The sequence below is a fragment of the Procambarus clarkii genome, chromosome 50 (genome assembly GCF_040958095.1).
Source record: "Procambarus clarkii isolate CNS0578487 chromosome 50, FALCON_Pclarkii_2.0, whole genome shotgun sequence".
NCBI lineage: Eukaryota > Metazoa > Arthropoda > Malacostraca > Decapoda > Cambaridae > Procambarus > Procambarus clarkii.
In genome coordinates this window covers 20,844,778-20,866,418 of record NC_091199.1, presented here as the reverse complement: position 1 = coordinate 20,866,418, position 21,641 = coordinate 20,844,778, and the positions used below count along the sequence as shown (strand labels likewise).

At 44.3% G+C, this 21,641-nt stretch overlaps 1 protein-coding gene across 1 annotated transcript; it reads right to left on the bottom strand.

The window, feature by feature from the left end:
- Positions 1 to 13,142: 13,142 nt before the first annotated feature.
- LOC123772749 (uncharacterized) lies at positions 13,143 to 13,835 on the bottom strand. The gene has a single exon (XM_045766118.1). The coding sequence runs from the start codon at positions 13,833 to 13,835 to the stop codon at positions 13,143 to 13,145; it is 693 nt and encodes a 230-aa protein (XP_045622074.1).
- Positions 13,836 to 21,641: the final 7,806 nt, after the last annotated feature.

The window sequence follows — 21,641 nt, the reverse complement described above, 5'->3', positions numbered from 1 at the left end:
GAGGGCCTGCGCTGCCTCTTTTAGTATCCACGGTGATACTTTGTCTAGTCCATCCGCTTTAGTTGCATCCAGTGTTGTCAACTGTTTCATTACCTCCTCTGCTGTCACCTCTAGCTGACAGCAGCAGAGCTGCTCAGGCTCGGTTGTGAACACTCCATGGAAACTTGCATTCAGTACCTCGCAGATTTCCTTGTCACTTTCTGTAATAGTCCCTTGTGTTTTCCTCAGTCTTGTCACTTGGTCATTTACCGACATCTTCTTTCTTTTATGGTTATGTAGTAATTTAAGTAGTTTTTTCGCCTTGATTGCAATATCATTCTTGTAATTTCTTTCCAATGCTCGTCTTATGTTAATGTAATTGTTCCTAGCTCTTTTACATCTAATCCTGTTGTCCTCTGTCCTTTGTCTTCTGTACTTCCTCCACTCCCTCCTGCTTCTCATTTTTGCTCCCTGACACTGTCTATTAAATCATGGGTTATTATATTCCCTCCTGCTTTTTTCCTTTAATGTTGGAATAAATCTCACTTCAGCCGCCTTGCATTTCCATAGGACTTGGTTCATCATATCTTGCACTGTTTTTACTCTAATTTCCTCCTCCCACTGCACTTCTCCCAGGTAGTCCCTTTTCCGTTTGCAGTCCCCTTTCCTGTAATCCACTCTCCTTTCCCGGACCTCTTGTCCTTTGGTCACAACTTTGAGTTCTATCATGTAGTCAAAGACTAAGACACAATGGTCACTGGCTCCTAGTGGTATTTCATGTTCCAAATTCTCGATGTCTTCTACATTCTGGGATGAAAATTAGGTCTAATTGGCTCGGTGTATCCCCCTCCTTTTTCCTTGTGTCTTCCCTCACATGCTGTGTTAGGAAATTCCTGTCAATAACGTCTACTAACTTCGCTCTCCACGTTTCCTCTCCGCCATGGGGATTCCTTGTTTCCCAATTTATCTCTCCGTGACTTAGGTCCCCCCATGATCAGCAACTTCGCTCTCATTCTATGCGCTATTGTTGCTGCCCTCTGCAGTTCATCTACACGTGCCTTGTTGCTGTCCTCGTACTCCTGCCTGGGCCTTCTACTGTTTGGTGGGGGATTGTAGAGTATCAAGATCACAATCTTCTTCTCATCCACTGTCAGAGTTCCATGTATGGAGCTTGTGCTTTCACTGGTACCCGGATTTTCCAAGTCATCAATCTTCCATTTCCACTTTATTAGGACTGCTACTCCCTCTCCCTGTCTCTGTGTCCTTTACTTTCTTATCACCTGGTACCCTCTGGAATGTCTGGGTCTGCCTCACTAACTCTTCCTTTTATCTCTTCTGCTTTGTGGATACCCCATCAGCATTGGTGTACCAAACCTTGAGACTCTTCTTGGAAACTCTGGTGACAGAGTTTCCCCTTTCACCGGGGGGCCTGGGGGGGGACTCGGGGGGTTGGGGGGCGAATGGGGCTGGGGGGGGTGTCTGGGGGGTTCTAGGGGATTCTGGGGGGTGTGCCTGGTAGGAGTGGAAGAGAGGGTGTATTAGTAAGAGGGAAATCAGGGGTAGGTGGGGTTTTGGGATAGAAGAAGGGAAGAGGATGATGGGGAAAGGTGTTAGAGGGTCACAAGGTTAGGGTGTTATATGCGAGCCGGGGGCGCAGAGGAGGGGTGAGGGTTGGGTGGGGTTTGGGAGTGAGGGGGAAGAGGGGTGCAGTTGAAGCTGGGATGGAACAGGTGGAATTGAAGGCAATGGAGGAGAAGGGGCAGGGGAGTTGTAGGGGGTAGTAGGGGAGGAGGGGGCGGGAAGGTGGGTTTGGGGAGGGTATGGCTTGTCAACGTGAGGGTCGTTGACATGTGCGATGTAGCACGGGCAGGGAAGTTGTTGGGTGTTGAAGCAGGTGGAAGGTATAAGAGGGGCGGGTTGGGGAGGGTGTGACCTGGGAGGTGACCTGGGTGGTGACCTGGGAGGTGACCTGGGAGGTGACCTGGGAGGTGACCTGGGAGGTGACCTGGGAGGTGAGGCTACGTGAAAGGCTACGGTTACGGTACCGTTCTTGCCAAATAGCCTTGTGGGCTATTTGTTCATCTTTTGACATATACCATTAATATACCATTAATTTAATATACCATACCTTTCGTCATATACATATACATATACCTGTGTGTGTGTATGTGTGTGTGAGTGTTTGTGTGAGTGTTTGTGTGAGTGTGTGTGTGTACTTACCTAGTTGTACGTACCTAGTTGTTCTTGCGGGGGGTTGAACTCTGGCTCTTTGAACCCGCCTCTCAACTGTCAATCAACTAGTTTTCAGGTTTCTGAGCCTACTGGGCTCTATCGTATCTACACTTGAAGTTATGTATGGAGTCAGCCTCCACCATATCACTTCCTAATGCATCCCATTTGTCTACTACTCTGACGCTGAAAAAATTCTAATGTTTCTATGGCTCATTTGGGCACTCAATTTCCACCTGTGTCTCCTAGTGCGTGTGCCCCTTGTGGTAAATAGCCTGTCTTTATTTACCCTATCAATTCCTCTGAGAATCTTATATGTGGTGATAATGTCCCTTCTAGCTCTTCTGTCTCCCAGTGACGTGAGGTTTAATTCCCGTAGTCTCTCCTCGTAGCTCATACCCCTCAGTTCGTGTACTAGTCTGGTGGCAAACCTTTGAACCTTTTCCAGTTTAGACTTATGCTTGACTAGATATGGACTCCATGCTGGAACCGCATACTCCAGCATTGGTCTGACATATGTGGTATACAAAGTTCTGAAAGATTCCTTACATAGGTTTCTAAAGGCCGTTCTTATGTTAGCCACCCTGGCATATGCCGCTGATGTTATCCTCTTGATATGAGCTTCAGGGGACAGATCTGGTGTGATATCAACCTCTCTCTTGAAGGATTTCATCTCCCAAATGATACCTTGTATCTGGTCTCCTGCTTCCTACACCTATCTTCATTACATTGCACTTGCTTGGGTTAAACTCTAACAACCATTTGTTTGACCATTCCTGCAGCTTGTCCAGGTCTTCTTGAAACCTTAAGCTGTCCTCCTCTGTCTTAATCCTGCTCATAATTTTGGCGTCGTCAGCAAACATTGAGAGGAATGAGCCTATGCCCTCTGGGAGATCATTTACGTATATCAGGAACAAGATAGATCCGAGTACAGAGCCCTGTAGGACTCCACTGGTGACTTCACGCCAATCGGAGGTCTCACTCCTCACTGTAACTCTCTGTTTTTTATTGCTTTGGTACTCCCTTATGCACTGGAGCGTCCTACCAGTTATTCCTGCCTGTTTCTTCAGTTTATGCATGAGCCTTTTATGGGGTACTGTGTCAAAGGCTCTCCGACAATCCAAAAAAATGCAGTCTGCCCATCCTTCTCTTTCTTGCTAGATTTACCCTCCCTGAACCCATGTTGATGGGTTGTCACGAAGTCCCTTCTCTCCAGATGTGTTACTAGGTTTTTTCTCACGATCTTCTCCATCACCTAGCATGGTATACAAGTTAAGGACACTGGCCTGTAGTTCAGTGTCTCTTGTCTGTCACCCTTTTTGTATATTGGTACTACATTAGCAGTCTTACATATTTCTGGTAGGTCTCCCGTTTCTAGTGACCTACTATACAGCATGGAGAGTGGCAAGCAGAGCGCTGCTGCACACTCTTTCAATACCCATGGTGAGATTCCATCCAGGCCAACAGGCTTTCTCACGTCAAGATCCAACAGGTGCCTGTTGGATCTTGACGTGATCAACCGTGACGTGATCAACGTGACGTGACGTGATCTGTTGGATCAACCTCATCTCTAGTAATTTCGAACCCTTCCAAGGTTGCCTAGTTTACTGCCACCTCTACTAGCACAGTGACCTCTCCTCGTTCTCTTGTGAAGGCCTCCTGGAATCTCTTGTATAGTTCCTCACACACACCTCTTTGTCATTCTCTGTGTACCTGTCCTCACCAGTTCTAAGTTTCATCACCTGTTCCTTCACTGTTGTTTTCCTCCTGATGTGACTGTGTATTATCTTTGGTTCGGTCTTGGCTTTATTAGCTATATCATTTTCATATTTTTTCTCAGCTTCTCTTCTCCCACTAACATACTCATTCTTGGTCGTCTGGTATCTCTCTCTACTGTCTGGTGTTCTGATATTTTGGAAGTTCCTCCACGCCCTTTTGTTCAGTTCCTTTGCTTTCATACATTCCCTATTAAACCACGGATTCTTCTTTTGCTTCTCGTTTTGTTCCTGTCGGGCCGGGATAAACCTGTTTACTGCCTCTTGACACTTTTGTGTGACATAGTCCATAATGTCTTGTACGGACTTAGTTGTGAGTTCTGTGTCCCATGGTATATCCCCTAGGAATTTTCTCATCTCCTCATAATTTCCCTTTCGTTACGCCAGTCTTTTGTTTCCCAGTTCTTTTTTTAGGGAGATAATTCCTAGCTCTTCCAGGTACTCAAACATCAATACAGTGTGATCACTCATTCCCAAGGGGGCTTCCAACTTAACTTCTCTTATATCCGAGTCATTTAGGGTAAATATTAGATCAAGCAAAGCTGGTTCATCCTCTCCTCTCATTCTTGTCGGTCCCTTGACGTGTTGGCTTAGAAAGTTTCTTGTTGCTATGTCCAGCAGCTTAGCTCTCTATGTGTCCGGTCCTCCATGTAGGTCTCTGTTCTCCCAATCTATCTTCCCATGGTTGAAGTCTTCTATGATTAGTAATCTGGATTCGTTCCTGCTAGCTACAGAAGCTGCTCACTCTACTATATTGATGGTGGCCATGTTGTTTGTTTCATATTCCTGTCGAGGTCTTCTGTCATTTTGTGGGGGGTTATATATGACTACTACTACAATTTTTTGTCCTACAATTGCTATGGTACCTGTTATGTTGTCACTGAAATCTTCACAGCCCTGAACAACCATCTCTTCAAGTCTTCAGCCTTTTCTTATCAGCAACGCTACACCACCTCCTTATCCTTATATCTCTTTCCTCACTACATAGTAATTCTGTGGTAATACTGCATTTGTTAAGGTTTTCGTTAGCTTTGTTTCTGTGAGTGCTATTATGTCTGGGTTTTCTTCTAGTGCCCATTCTCCAAGTTCACTTGCTTTATTCGTAATCCCATCTATGTTAATGTACATTGCCTTGAAGCTCACTTTCTTCTGTTCATTCTCTTGTCCCCTTCTTGGTAAGCGTTCTGGTGATGGAGGAGGCTGTATGTGTGTGTGTTGTGACAGTGTCCCACCCCTATATTTCTTCCTTCCCAGCTTAGAAGAGTCATATCTTCGTAGCCTGAGTATTCTCTGATGTTCAGGGAACATTCTCATGTGTGGGAAAGCGTGGATCGTGATTAAGCTGGCTGTAAAATGGTCAGCTAAGTTTGATAATGCAAGGGGCATGCGCCTTTTGGGGCACAAGACGGCGCCGAGCCATCCTGTTTCCCGCTAAGACGTCGTGACGCTTCCCGGCACCTGATTGACCAGGTGAGGTCACGTGCCGAAAGTGACCAATGACGAGAGCCCTCGGGCGGTGTGACGTCATAAGGCGGAGGGCTCCCGGGCGGATGGCGCCTGGGCGGTAGAGTATGCAACGTGCCGTCATAGAGGGAAGACGCGCTCGGTTGAGCTCCGGATCTAGAGAGCCCTTACCAGTAGATTTAAGCTTCGCTTCGATTCTGCAGACAGCCTGAGAAGCCATCCAATTTCTGTGGAGTGCCCAGAAACAAGGACAGGCCGGATTAGAGAGCCAAGAGCTCTGTCAAGAGTCTGCAGCAGAGGGAACGTTGGGCTGGTGACGTCTGGGACGCCCAGAGGACCGGAATTCCACATCAAGCGAAAAGCTACGGCCGGGCCAAGTCTACTGGCAGTGAGGCGAGGGGAAGCTGTGCTGGACTGTAAAGTGTCGACAGTGCCAGTGAGAGTGAGGACGACGACGGAGGTACCTGTCTCCAGCACCCCGGAGAATAGGAGGAGGAAGGCAGTACCTATTGAGTGTCAGCACGGTGAAGACACGTTACCACGAGGACGACGGAGGAACCTGTGTGTGTGGGAACTGTTCATCAGGAGACTTAGAAGCCAGGACCAGGAACCTCAACATCCCTCAACAGAGGACGAGTCAGCTTTGTGGTTGGAGTGAAATAAGGTAGATAATGGTCTTACCCTTTACCCCTTTTGATCTAGGCGAGCCATAGTATTTTATATGTTGTAAACAATTATTACTCATCATTTTATTGTCTAAGTGACAGAATATAAGGCTAGGAGCCAAGAGCTCATTTAGGCATGAGTTGGTGTGTGTGAGCATTAAGGCGGGGATGTTAGTGATCCTGGAGGTGGTAGCTGGTGTGCAAAGGGCCAGCAACGAACTCTGAAACGCCCAGCTGATTGCACTGCTAGGGGCGTGGGAGAGTCACGACGTTTGACAGCTAGAGCTGTCAGCTGATCGTGTTGCCAGAAATGTGTCATTGAGAAGTGTTGCCACCAGCAGACGATATCCCCATTTTGTCATTTCTTTATACAATTTAAATGTGTATATATGCTTTTGCTTTAGCAAACTTTTAAATTAACTAATGAGTTTAAGTGAGCCTCCATCCTCTACGGCTGTATATATATATATATATATATATATTTATGAAACCATTAGTGACACCTTGCACTGCACGTGATATTGCATCCTTGACTAAGATAACCACTAAGACCACTGACGTGTTGCTGGGACACGAGTATAAACACCCAGCTGGCGACCTCAGAACAGATCAGATAAAGCAGGAGAAAATGGCCCAGTGTCAGGACGGGCAGGTTTAGGTGAGTTATAGGAAGCTTGAACCTTCCCACTCGCTAGGGGTGTATAAGGCCAGCCCTTAGTTGACTGGGGGAGCCCAAGGGCGAACAGTGGCGTGCAGGGCAAGTGTATTAAGGTCGATATTGGTCTCAGTTTACACTGCTCGCAAGTGTATTCCCTGTATACGGTTACTCAATAGCCTAGAGATGGAGGATGACAGAGTAAACAAGTTTATTGAGTCTAGAGACGGGCAGGAGTTGGAAGAGTGCACCAAGGCTCAGCTGCAGCTAGTGGCGGACCATTTTGGGTTGAGAATGAGGTCCTCCAGGGTGGCGGAGCGTCGGATTGAGAGCATGGCTCTGCTCAAGGCCCGAGAGGAGGCTTCCAGGGAAGGACCGCCCCAGGTACCTGCCAGTGTTGGTGGGAGCCGAAGCAACGAAGGTAGCAGTAGGGGATCCAGCGGTAGTAGCAGGAGACGCATGAAGCTAGAGATAATGAAAATGCAGCTTGAAGCTCAGCTGAAGCGGGAGGAGCGCAAGGCTCAGCTGAAGTGTAAGGAGTGCAAAGCCCAACTATAACGAGAGGAAGAAGAAAGGCAACTGCGATGGGAAGAAATAAAAGCGAAGAAGGAGGTTGAGATGCGTCGGGCGGAGTGCGGGCTGCCCTAGGTGTCTGCTTGGCGGGATGACCCCAAGGTCCGGGAACGCGACCTACCAACCTTTGACCCTCTAGAGGCCGAAGCTTTCTTCGACCATTTTGAGGGGATAGCCACAGTGAAGGAATGGCCGGAAAAGGATTGGGCTGCGTTAGTGCAGAGTAGGTTGACTGGCGAGGCCAGGGAAGCTTATAACATGTTGGACCTTGAGGAATGCGCCATTTACGGCATGATTAAGAAAGCTGTGCTCCAATCGTATCGACAAACCCCGGAGGTTTACAGGAAATGCTAGAAACTTAAAGAGCCAAACTTAATACACAGTTTCAAATGTAGATATGATAGACCCCAATAGGTTCAGGAACCTGGTAATCAGTTGACTGACAGTTGAGAGGTGGGCCGAAAGAGCAGAGTTCAACCCCCGCAAGCACAACAAGGTGCATACATACACACTGGGGCCTCGGGGCTGAGTGAACAACGTTAGGGGGTCATAGTTCTAATAGCCCAGGTTTGATTACGGGCGGAGGCGGAAACAAATATGCAGAGTTTCTTTCCCCCTGATGCAGCTGTTCATCAAGTAGTAAATAGATACCTGGGAGTTACACAGCTCTACGGGCTGCTTCCTGGGTGTGTGTGCGGTGTTAGAGAAAAATATATATAGTAGACATAATAGAAGAAAAATAGATTGGTTAGAGAGGCGGAATCCAAGAGCAAATAGCTCGATTCTGCAGACACAAATAGAAAATACATATTTCAGAGACTACATAGCAGACACTATGACAATGGGAGGACTAAGGATAATGGCAGAAGTAAATATATCTCCCTGTTAAATTACAGAAAACCAAGACAGGAGTATGACAGGAACAGCATGGCAACCACTACCATAATAGAGAGAGAGCGGCACCTATTGTCTTCAGAACCAAATGTAAACTGTTAATCATGGGTGACTTCAGACATTGAAAGATTGACTGGGAAAATAGAGAACCACACGGAGGGACTGAAACATGGAGAGCTTAATTATTAGATGTGGAGAAACTTTCTATGTCAACATGTCAAGGGAGTCCATATATAGTCAAGAATGAGAGGAAATGACGAACCAGCCAGACTTGATCTGATATTCACCCTGAACGAGTCTGAGCATAAGGGAAATTAAATCAGAACCTCCCATAGGAAGGAGTGGTTTCAGTGTTCTAACATTTGAATATCTGGTGGAAGTAAGAATAATCCATCCAAGGAAAGGACCGAAAAGTAAAAGGCTATTGAAGGGGAAACTATGAGGAGGTAAGAAAATTTATCATAGAAATACCATGTGAGACAGAGCTCAGAGAAAAGTCAGCACAGGGCACGATGATCTACATCACTCAGAAGTGTCAGGAGGCAGAGAACAGGTTTATCCCGGCACAGAAAGAATAAAACGAAAAACAAAAGAGGAATCCGTGGTTCAGTCAGGCATGTAAGGAAGCAAGGCAGCTAAGCACAAGGGCATGGAGAAACTAACATGACACCAGAGAGCAGAGAGAGATATCAGAGGGCCAGAAATGGGCACCTCAGTTTGAGGAGAGAAGCAGAGAGGACATTTGAAATTGACATAGCAAATAAAGCCAAGACCCAACCAAAACTGCTATACAGCCACATCAGATGGAAAACAAGAGTGAAAGAACAGGTGATGAAACAGAAAATGGGAGAGGATGGGTACACACAAAATGACAAAGAGGTGTGAGAAGAATCTCAACAAGAGATTCCAGGAGGTCTTCACAAGAGAGCAAGGAGATGTCCCTAAACTATGAGAGGTGATGATAAACCAAGTAATTTTTGAAGATATTGAAAGTACCAGAGATGAGGTTAAGAGGTATCTGCTCGATCTAGACGTGACTAAGGCTGCTGGCCATGATGGAATATTACTATGGATGCTAAACGAGAGCAGAAGCACTAAGTGTGCCTCTCTCTATGGTGTATAACAAGTAACTGGAAACAGGAGACCTACCAGAGCATATGTAGAAAGATAACGTAGTCCCAGTATACAAAAAGAGGGATAGGCAAGAGGCCGTAAACTACAGGCCGGTGTCCATAACGTGCATGCTATGCAAAGTGATGGAAAAGACCACGAGGAAAAGGCTGTAGCACATCTAGATAGAAGGTACGATGCAACACACCTCCAGCATGGGTTCAGGGAAGGCAAGTCGTGTCTCACAGGTTTAATATAATTCTATGACTAAGTAACAAGCATTAAGCAAGAAAGAGAAGGATGGGCAGACTGCATTTTCTTGGACTGTCAGAAAACGTTTGACATAGTACCCCATAAAAGACTGTTGCATAAGTTGAAGAAATAGGCTTGAGTAACTGGTAAGGTGCTCCAATGAATAAGGGAGTACCTAAACAACAGGAAGCAGAGATTTACTGTGCGTGGGGAGATTTCAGACTGGCGTGATGTCACCAGCGGAGTACCACAGGGTTCTGTACTTGGACCTATCTTGTTTCTGATATACGTGAATGCTCTTCCAGAGGGTATAGACTCATTCCACTTAATATTTGCTGATGATGCTAAAATTATGAGAAGGAGTAAGACAGAGGAGGACAGCAAGAGGCTGCAGGATGACTGACGGAAAGGTCCAACAAATGGCTACCAGAGTTTAACTCGAGCAAGTGAAAAGTAATGAAGATAGGCGTAGATAGCAGGAGACCATATACAATGTACCAGCTGAGAGAGGAAATCCTTAGGGAGTCAGGAAGAGAGAAAGCTCTGGGGGTTGATATCACATCAGAACAATTCCCTGAAGCCCACATCAAAAGGATAATATCAGCGGCGTATGCAAGGCTAGTGAACATAAGAACTGCCTTCAGAAACTTGGGTAAGGAATCATTCAAAATTTTGTATACCTCATATGTCAGACTAATACTAGAATAGGCGGCTCCAGCCTGGAGTCACATCTAGTCAAACACAAAACGACGTTAGAAAAGGTTCAGAGGTATGCCACCAGGCAAGTCCCCGAGCTGAGAGTTATGGGTAACGAGGAAAGATTACTGGAACTAAACCTCACGACAATGGAAGACAGAATAGTTAGGGGAGACATGATCACTATCTATAAAATTCTTAGAGGAATTGACAGTGTAATCATGATAAAATGTTTAGCACAAGTGGTACGCGAACATTGGGATACAGGTGGAAGTTGAGTACCAAAATGAACCACAGGGACGTTAGAAAGAACTTTTTCAATGTCAAAGTAGTTAACAGATGGAATGTATTAAGCAGCAAAGTGATGGATGAAGAATTCATACACAGTTTCAAATGAAGATATGATAAAGCCCGGTACGCTGAGGACAACACCAGTTGATTGATCGTTGAGAGGCGGGACCAAATAATCGAATCTTAACCCCTACAAGCACAACTAGGTAAGTACAACTAGGTGAGTACACACACGCCTAAACATACACTTTAGGGGGGCGGTGGATGACTGGATAGCACACTGGACGCGTGATCCTGTGGTCGCGGGTTCCACTCCCGCCGGCAGAGGCAATGGGCAGAGTTTCTTTCACCCTGATGCCCCTGTTGCCTAGCAGTAAATTGGTACCTGGGAGTTAGTCAGCTGTCACGGGCTGCTTCCTGGAGTGTGTGTGTGTGTGTGTGGTGTGGAAAAAAAATAGTTAGTAACAGTTGATTGACAGTTGAGAGGCGGGCCGAAAGAGCAGAGCTCCACCCCCGCAAGCACAACTAGGTGAATACAACTAGGTGAATTTTCAGATTGACTGTTAGAAAACATTTAATATGGTCCTGCATGAAAGACTCCTTCTCAAGCTAGAAAAGCAGGCTGGCATATCTGGAAGAGTCTTAAGGTGGGTCAGAGAGTATCTCTCCGGAAGGAAACAGTGGGTTACAGTGAGAGCAGAGACATCAATATAGGGAGGTTACAAGTGGAGTACCACAAGGGATGGTTCTAGGGACCATACAGTTTATAGTATATGTCGTTGACCTGAAAGTGGAAACTGGCACAATCCAGTTAAATTCAATGTTTGCAGATGATGGAAACATAATGTTTACAGACAACAGATCACGACAAAGGAGGAGCAGCAGGAACATAAATCACAGAGATTTCATGACAGTAGAGATGAAACAATGTTTAAGTGACTGGCAGGACCTCGACCTCACTACCACACACCCCCCTCCCATCCCCAACCACACTCCACAACCACACCCCACAACCACACCCCACAACCACACCCCACAACCACACCCTACAACCACACCTTACAACCACACCCCACAACCACACACTACAACCACACCCCACAACCACACCCCACAACCACACCCCACAACAACACCCTACAACAACACCCAACAACCACACCATACAACCACACCCTACAACCACACCCCACAACCACACCCTACAACAACACCCAACAACCACACCGTACGACCACACCCTACAACCACACCCCACAACCACACCCCACAACCACACCCCACAACCATACCCTACAACCACACCCTACAACCACACCCTACAACCACACCCTACAACAACACCCAACAACCACACCATACAACCACACACTACAACCACACCCCGCAACCACACCCCACAACCACACCCCACAACCATACCCTACAACCACACCCCACAACCACACCCTACAACAACACCCAACAACCACACACTACAACCACACCCCGCAATCACACCCCACAACCACACCCCACAACCATACCCTACAACCACACTCTACAAACACACCCCACAACCACACCCCACAACCATACCCTACAACCACACACTACAACCACACCCCACAACCACACCCTACAACCACACCCCGCAACCACACCCTACAACCACACCCCACAACCACACCCCAAAACCATACCCTACAACCACACCCTACAACCACACCATACAACCACACCCTACAACCACACCCCACAACCACACCCCACAACCACACCCCACAACCACACCCCACAACCACACCATACAACCACACCCTACAACCACACCCCACAACCACACCATACAACCACACCCCACAACCACACCCCACAACCGCACCCTACAACCACACCCTACAACCACACCCCACAACCACACCCTACAACAACACCCAACAACCACACCATACAACCACACCCTTCAACCACACCCCACAACCACACTCCACAACCACACCCCACAACCATACCCTACAACCACACCCTACAACCACACCCCACAACCACACCATACAACCACACCCCACAACCACACCCCACAACCACACCCCTCAACCACACCCCACAACAACACCCCACAACCACACCCCACAACCACACCCCACAACCACACCCCACAACCACACCCCACAACCACACCCCACAACCACACCCCACAACCACACCCCACAACCACACCCCACAACCACACCCTACAACCACACCCCACAACCACACCCCACAACCACACCCCACAACCACACTCTACAACCACACCCTACAACCACACCCCACAACCACACTTCACAACCACACCCCACAACCACACCCTACAACCACACCCCATAACCACATCCTACAACCACACCCCGCAACCACACCCCACAACCACACCCTAAAACGTCCCCCCACCCTCCAGTGCCTGAGAATAATCGGACCTATACATGCCCCCGCGGAACCGAATCCCCCCCACACCCATGCTTTGCCACACACCCCCCTTGACCATACATGATCCTGCTGTGCCCCCCCCCTCATCCCCCCCCCATCCCCCCCCCATTAACTCATGCCCAGGCCTTTCCTCCCACCAACACCCCCCTGACTACCACTCTTTCCCTGACTTCCACGCACTCCCTGACCTCCGCCCACTCCCTGACCTCCGCCCACTCTCTGACCTCCGCCCACTCCCTGACCTCCGCCCACTCCCTGACCTCCGCTCACTCCCTGACTTCCGCCCACTCCCTGACCTCCGCCCACTCCCTGACTTCTGCCCACTCCCTGACCTCCGCCCACTCCCTGACCTCCGCCCACTCCCGGACCTCCGCCCACTCCCTGACCTCCGCCCACTCCCTGACCTCCGCCCACTCCCGGACCTCCGCCCACTCCCTGACCTCCGCCCACTCCCTCACCTCCGCCCACTCCCTCACCTCCGCCCACTCCCTGACCTTCGCCCACTCCCTCACCTCCGCCCACTCCCTCACCTCCGCCCACTCCCTCACCTCCGCCCACTCCCTGACCTCCGCCCACTTCCTGACCCCCACCGAATCCCTGACCTCCGCCCACTCCCTGACCTCCGCCCACTCCCTGACCTCCGCCCACTCCCTGACCTCCGCCCACTCCCTGACCTCCGCCCACTCCCTGACCTCCGCACACTTCCTGACCCCCACCGAATCCCTGACCACCGTCGACCCCTGACCCCCTACTCACACCTCGGACTCCGACCCATTCCCTGGTAGTTCCATAACCACACATCAATACCACCACCAATCATCAATATCACCACCACACAGCAATACCACCATAACACATCAATACCACCGCAACACTTTAATACCACCACCAATCATTAATACCACCACCATGCATCAATACTACCACCACACATCAATACCACAACCAATCATCAAAACCACCACCCCACATCAATACCACCATCATAATCACATCAATACCACCACCGCACATCAATACCACCACCACACATCAATACCACCACCACACATCAATACCACCACCACATATCAATACCACCACCACATATCAATACCACCACCACACATCAATAACACCACCACACATCAATACCACCACCATACATCAACATCACCACTACACATCAATACATGACTACTCATCAACACCACCACCACTCATCAATACCATCTCCACACATCAATACCACCACCACACATCAATCCCATCACGACACATATATACTACTTCCACTCATCAATACCACCACTACTCATCAATACCACCTCCACACATCAATACCACCACCATTCATCAATACCACCACCACACATCAATACCTCCACCACACATCAATGCAACCACCACTACTCATCAATACCACCACCATTCATCAATGCCACCTCCACACATCAATACCACCTCCACACATCAATACCACCACCACTCATCAATACCACCTCCACACATCAATACCACAATCACACATCAATTCCACCACTACTCATCAATACCACCTCCACACATCAATACCACCACCACACATCAATACCATCACGACACATCAATACTACTACCACTCATCAATACCACCACCACACATCAATACCACCACCACACATCAATACCATCACGACACATCAATACTACTACCACTCATCAGTACCACTACCTCCACACTTCAATACCATCACCACACTTCAATACCTCCCCCACACATCAATACAACCACCACAGATCAATATCACCACCACTCATCAGTACCACTACCACCACACATCAATAGCACCACCACTCATTAAAACCACCACCACACATCAATACCACCACAACCACTTATCAATACCACCACCACACATCATCACTACCACCACACATCAACACCACCACCACACATCATTACCACCACAACACATCAATAACACCACCACCAATGCTCATCAATACCACCACCACCACTTATCAATACCACCACCACACATCCATTCACTGATCAATACCACCACAACACATCTATACCACCATTACCACACATCAATACCACCACCACACATCAATACCTCCACCACACATCAATACCACAGTAGTAGGGATGGCGCCGCACAGGTAACTTTTTTTTCTGGGGAAAAAGTTACCTGTGTGAGCCATGGTTTTCAGGTCCAAAGGGGAAACCTTCTTTCCTTCTTTTACTTTGATTTCACATATAAGTTCATTCTTTATCTTAGTAATAATAAAATTACAATAGTAAAGAATCAGATCTACTAAGACTTGAAATTGAGAAAAACAAGAGAGCAAGTGAGTGAGAGCATGAAAAGAGGAGAAAAGAGTAAGAGAGGGGGGGAGGAAGAGCATGGGAGCACTAAGACTTGAATTTGAGAAAAAGAAAAACTAAGTGAATGAGAGTGAGGGTGTGAGAATGGGGGCATTAAGACTTGAATTTGAGAAAGAAGAGAGCATTTGAGCAAATGAGGGAGCGAGAGGGGGAGGAAGAGAGAGAATAAGGGAGAGAGATAGAAAAGGAGGGTTAGAAGGAGTAGGAGAATCAAAGTAAAAGAAGGAAAGAAGGTTAAGTGGGATGGTGGGTTTGGGTAAAAATATACAAAAAGGAGAAACAAAACTACCTCTGAAAGGTTAGGAAAAGGATAATATATTCAACAAATACGTCAAAAACACAATAAACTACATCTGAAAGGTTAGGTTGGGTTGGGGAATAAGAACATATGATAGAACCTACCAAATAAACTACGATTACAAGAGGTTAGGTTAAGGGGTTGGGGAATAAGAATAAATGATAACAAACATAATAAATACAACTTATGAGCAACTTGATGAACTTTAACAAATAACCCTTGATCTGCAAAAATGACCATTTGAGAAATTAGCCCTTGAAACGAGTAAGTTCCTATATATAACAAAAATCCTTTGAAATGTTTAAACACCAAATCTTAAACAAATAACACTTGAAATGCAAAAACGTCCATTTGAGAAATTAACCCTTGAAATGAGTAAATGCCCATATATAACAAAAATTCTTTGAAATGCTTAAATATCCAATCTCTAACAAATAGCACTTGAAATGCATAAGTGACCATTTGAGAAATTAACTAATGAAAAGAGTAAATGAATATGAGACAATGATTGACGAAACACAAAAGACAAGAAGGAATACTTATGTAAGTTAGATCATGTCTGGTTTGACTAGATAAGTTAGGATACATCAGTTTGGGAATGTAAGATTAAGTTAGGTAAAGCAAGTTAGGTTAGGTTAGGATAGGTAAGATAAGTTACGTAAGTTAGGTTAAGTTATGTAAGTTAGGTTAAGCAGGTTAAGTTAGGTAAGGTAAGGTAAGTTAGGTTAAATTATGTAAGTTAGGTAAGATAGGTAAGGTAAGTTAGGTTACGTTATGTAAGTTAGGTTAAGCAGGTTAAGTTAGGTAATGTAGGTAAGGTAAGTTAGGTTAAGTTATGTAAGTTAGGTTAAGTTAGGTAATATAGGTAAGTTAAGTTAGGATAGGTAAAGTTAGGTTATGCAGGTTAAGTTAGGTAACATAGGTAAAGTTAGGTAAGGTAAGGTAAGTTAGGTTAAGCAGGTTAGGTTATACAGGTTAAGTTAGGTACGTTAGGTAAGTTAGGTTAAGCAGGATAAGTTAGGTAAGGTTAGGTAAGTTAGGTATGATAGGTAAAGTTAGGTAAGGTAAGGTAGGATAGGTAAAGTTAGGTTGAGCAGGTTAAGTTAAGTAAGATAGGTAATGTAAGGTAAGTCATGTTAAGATAGGTAAAGTTAGGTTTAGCAGGTAAGTTAGGTACGTTAGGTAAGGTAATGTAGGATAGGTAAAGTTAGGTTGAGCAGGTTAAGTTAAGTAAGATAGGTAATGTAAGGTAAGTTATGTTAGGATAGGTAAAGTTAGGTTATGCAGGTTAAGTTAGGTAAGATAGGTAAAGTTAGGTAAGATAGGTAAGTTAGGTTAAGCAGGATAAGTTAGGTTAGGTTAGGTAAGATAGGTAAGGTAAGATAGGTAAAGTTAGGTTAGGTTAGGTAAGATAGGTAAGGTAAGGTAAGATAGGTAAAGTTAGGTTATGCAGGTTAAGTTAACTAAGTAACATTGGGTGGAGATGATAGGTTACATAGGTTTGAACAGTGTAGTTCAGAGAACAGTTTTAGGGTAAAAGCGACTAAGGAAATATATTTTAACAAGTGCAGGTTTGGTATGAAAAGCTGAACTAGTTACATTTTGTTAGAGAAAATTTTATGACTGAAGATGTCTTAAAGAATAACATGATGGAAGAAGGAGAGTTTCTTTGATGAATGAAGGTGTCTTAGAGAACAACTTTTTGGAGAACGAAGATGAATTAGAGATCGCTTTGATGACTCTGAGAATAACTCGGGTTAACGAATATGGATTGGAAAGTTTCTCTAATGAACGAAGGTGAGTTAAGATAAACTTTTATGATTTACAGAACATCTTTGATGTCGTAGATAACAACATTGATGTCTTAGAGAACAACTTTTGATGACTCTGAGAATAACTTTGACGAGTTTGAGAATGACTTCTGAGAACATGAGTAGTATTTTGTTAGCTCAGAGAATAACTTTTTGATGACAGAGAATAACTTTGATGACTCTGAGAATAACTTTGCTGCCTTAGAGAATAACTTTCAGGACATAGAGAATGTCTTTGATGAATGGAAGGATACTTAGAGAATAACATATCATGACTGAGAATAACTTTTGATAGCTCTTAGAATAACTTTGATGTCTTAGAGAATAACTTTAGATGTCTCTGAGAATAACTTTTATGAACGAAGATGTCTGAGATTAACTTTGACGTCTCTTGGAATAACTTTTGTGGACATGAGAATATCTTTGGATAACTCTGAGATTAACTTTGATGTCTTTGAAACAACTTTTGGAGAACGAAGGTGAATTAGAGATTACCTTTGTTAACTCTGAGATTAACTTTGATGAACGAGAAAATACTTTTTGATGGCATCGAGAACAAGTTTGATAGCTCTGAGAATGACTTTTATGCCTCTGAGAATAACTTTGAGGATGCAAGTAAATTTTTGAGTGTTTGAGAGTGTCTTTTGATATCTCGAAGAGTCCCATTGAAGTCTTAAAGGATGTCTTTGATGTCTCAAAGGATGTCTTTGAGTGCAACCTTGATGTCTTTGAGTAAGTCCTTGATGTCTCGAAGAGTGTCTTTGACTATATTTCTTACTTAACGACATATAATTTTAGTTAGGAACAACGATGAATATGACTATTTTAGCGAAGTGAAAGGTTACTTTACTTAAGAACAGTGTTGGAAAGAGGCTACACATGACTATTTTAAATGATTTGACTATATTTCTTACTTAACGTCATATAATTTTAGTTAGGAACAATGATGAATATGACTATTTTAGCGATGTGAAAGGTTGCTTTAGTTAGAACAGTGTTGGAAAGAGGCTACACATGACTATTTTAAATGAGAGAAGTGATATTTCAGTTAAGAAACGACAGGGAAACATGATGAAGTAACTATTTTTAGTTGACTGATGAATACTTTTAGTTAAGGAAAAAGACAAAACATGACGAGGGAGACTATTTTTTGTGCTCCCCAAAGTATAATGTCAGTTAAGAACAGCGATGAAAGATATCTTTGGTTATTTTTTCTTACTTGACAAAACATAATTTTAGTTAAGCAAAAAAGACAAAACATGATGAACATGACTTTTCTGATGATTGGCGGATAATTTTTTTAGACAAGAAATGATAATGAAATATGATGAACACGGTTATTTTCTGATGACTATGGAATAAGTTTAGTTAGGAAATGATGAAAGTTATTATTTTTAGTTGAATGACGATGGATAAAGTTAGTTATGAACAGTATTGGAAACGTTTCCCTTGACTATTTTTGCTAAGAGAAAGGTTATTTTAGTTAAGAACAGTGATGATAAGTTTCCTTTGACAATTTTTAGCTAAGAGAAAGGTTGTTTTAGTTAAGAACAGTGCTGAACGAGGCTATTTCTGACTATTTTTAGTTGACTGGATAATAAGTTTAGTTGAGAAATGACGAAAGTGACTATGTTTTAGTTGATTGGCGAAAGATTTTTTTAGTTAAGGAACGTTAAATAACATGTAAGGGGAAAACCTAGAGAACATATGGGGGAACATGGCAAAGAACACATGTAAGAAAAGTTGATGAATACAGTGAACATGCTGGGAATATGAACTTACAGAGAACATGAAAACATGATAAGGAGAATAGGGAATACAAAGAATGAACAATGGACTTGTGAAGAACATGGAGAATAAGACAAAGAATGTAGAAAACATGTAAGTGAAGGTGAAAAACGAAGTTATCTTGTGAGGAACATGAACTTGTAGAGGAACATGAATATTGACAAAGAACACAAAAATATGGAGGTTAGCATGAATATTGAGTATAAAAGTTGTAAAGAGAACATGTGATGAACATGAAAACATAGAAAATATGACTAGAATTTGTAGAGAACATAATGAGACTAAGAGAAAGATTACAGAAAAAATGGAGATACTTGTGAAAATATGAACTGAATGGGACTGTGAACATTTGAAGAACATGGAGTGAACACGGATGAGAATACGAAGAACACAGTGAATAAAGAGAAAATATGCAAATACAGTACGATTATTGAAGGTTTGGATAAGTTGGGGATGAGAAGGTAAGGGAGGGAAAGGGTAAGGTGAGATGAGATGAGATGGAGGAAGGTGGGAGGGGGTTAAAGATAATTACACAGGTTGGGGTTATGTGTGTACTCGGATAAGAGTTAGGCTGGAGACGGACTTGATCGAATATATTTATGTCTGATGATCTAAGGCTGAGGAAATGGAGCTTGGCTAATGTCCGGATTAATTTTACTACGTTAGAAATAAGGTGATCTTAAATCTCAGGGTGATTTAGTTGGAAAATAAAGAACTTGTACAAAATGAACTAAGCTGGGGGGGACAAGAGTTGAAACTTGATAACTGAACTGGTTTTTATTTACTATGTCTGAAAATGTAGTTGGGTGTTTAAATCTCAGGGGGATTTGGACTGAGAGTAATGAATTTACAAAAGTGAGCTTGGACAGAGGACAAGAGCTAGAGTTTTATAATTGTTTACTTCATATTTACTATGTCTGAAATACAGAGGGTAAAAATTTCAGGGAAATTGATGGGTTATTTACAAAGATACGAAAGAGAACTAAGGTGGGGACGAGAGCTGGAGCTCAGTAACTGACTTGATCTTATTTACGGTGTCTGCAATACAGAGGGTAAAAATCTCAGGGAATTTGGACTGTTACTAACGATCTTGTATAAATGAACTAAGCTGGGGACAAGAGCCAGAGTTTGATAATTGTTTGCATTTACTAAACTATGTCTGAAATACAGCTGGTAGAAATTTCGGGGAATTTGAATAGGTATTAACGAAGATACGAGAGAGAGCTAAGGCGGAGGACAAGCGCTGGAGCTCGGTAACTAAATTACTGTATTGAAATATGTTTGAAATATGATTATTTTTAAATTTTAGAGGGATTGGAATGATAGTATTCATTATACGACAGGGGACTAAGGCGGGGAACGTGAGCTAGAACTTGCTTACTAACACGATTTATTTGTGTAAAACTGACTTGCTTAATGAAAAGGAGAAAATATACGATGTTGGAAAATAGCTGAACTGAATGAAAGGAGAGAGAGAGAGGGTGGAGGGACGGTCCAGATATTATTATGGAGAAGATAAGATAAGATATGATAAGAGGCGACCTACATGAAGCGTCTGGCTGGCCGGGCCTAAGGTAAATAGAGGTGACGCGAGAGATTGTGAGGTAAGGGGGGAGGGAGGGGGTGTGAGGTACGAGACCTGAAAACCCTGGCTCACACAAGGGATTTTCTAAATTTACCTGAAAAACTATGGCTTACATAGACGATTTTTGTAAGTTGAAAACAGGTAAAATATGTCCGTTGAGTTCTCCTGGAAACCCTAAAGCGCTACACACGATATTTGAATTTCTCCCATAAGCCCTTAACAAACTTCTATGTCTCGGAAATTATTTTCATCATAAGAAATCCATACTTCTAAAATCTGTGACTGACTAAATTTACCTGAAAACCCTGGCTCACACACGGGATTTTTTCCCTGAAAACCATGGCTCACACAGGGGATTTTGGAACCTGAAAACAGTGGCTCACACAGGTAACTTTTTCCCCTTTGGACCTGAAAACCATGGCTCACACATGTAACTTTTTCCCCAGAAAAAAAAGTTACCTGTGCGGCGCCATCCCTACTACTTACCACCACCACACATCAGTTCCACCACCACACATCAATTCCACCACCACACATCAATACCACCACCACACATCAAACCATCACCACACATCAATACTACCACCACCACACATCATTACCACCACCACACATCAATACCACCACCACATATCAATACCACCACCACCACACATCAATACCACCACCACACATCAAACCATCACCACACATCAATACTACCACCACCACACATCAATACCACCACCACCACACATCATTACCACCACCACACATCAATACCACCACCACA

Bases quoted from the DNA above. Each gene is read 5' to 3' on its own strand.
- LOC123772749 (XM_045766118.1), bottom strand. From the start codon at position 13,835: ATGTGTGGTTATGGAACTACCAGGGAATGGGTCGGAGTCCGAGGTGTG.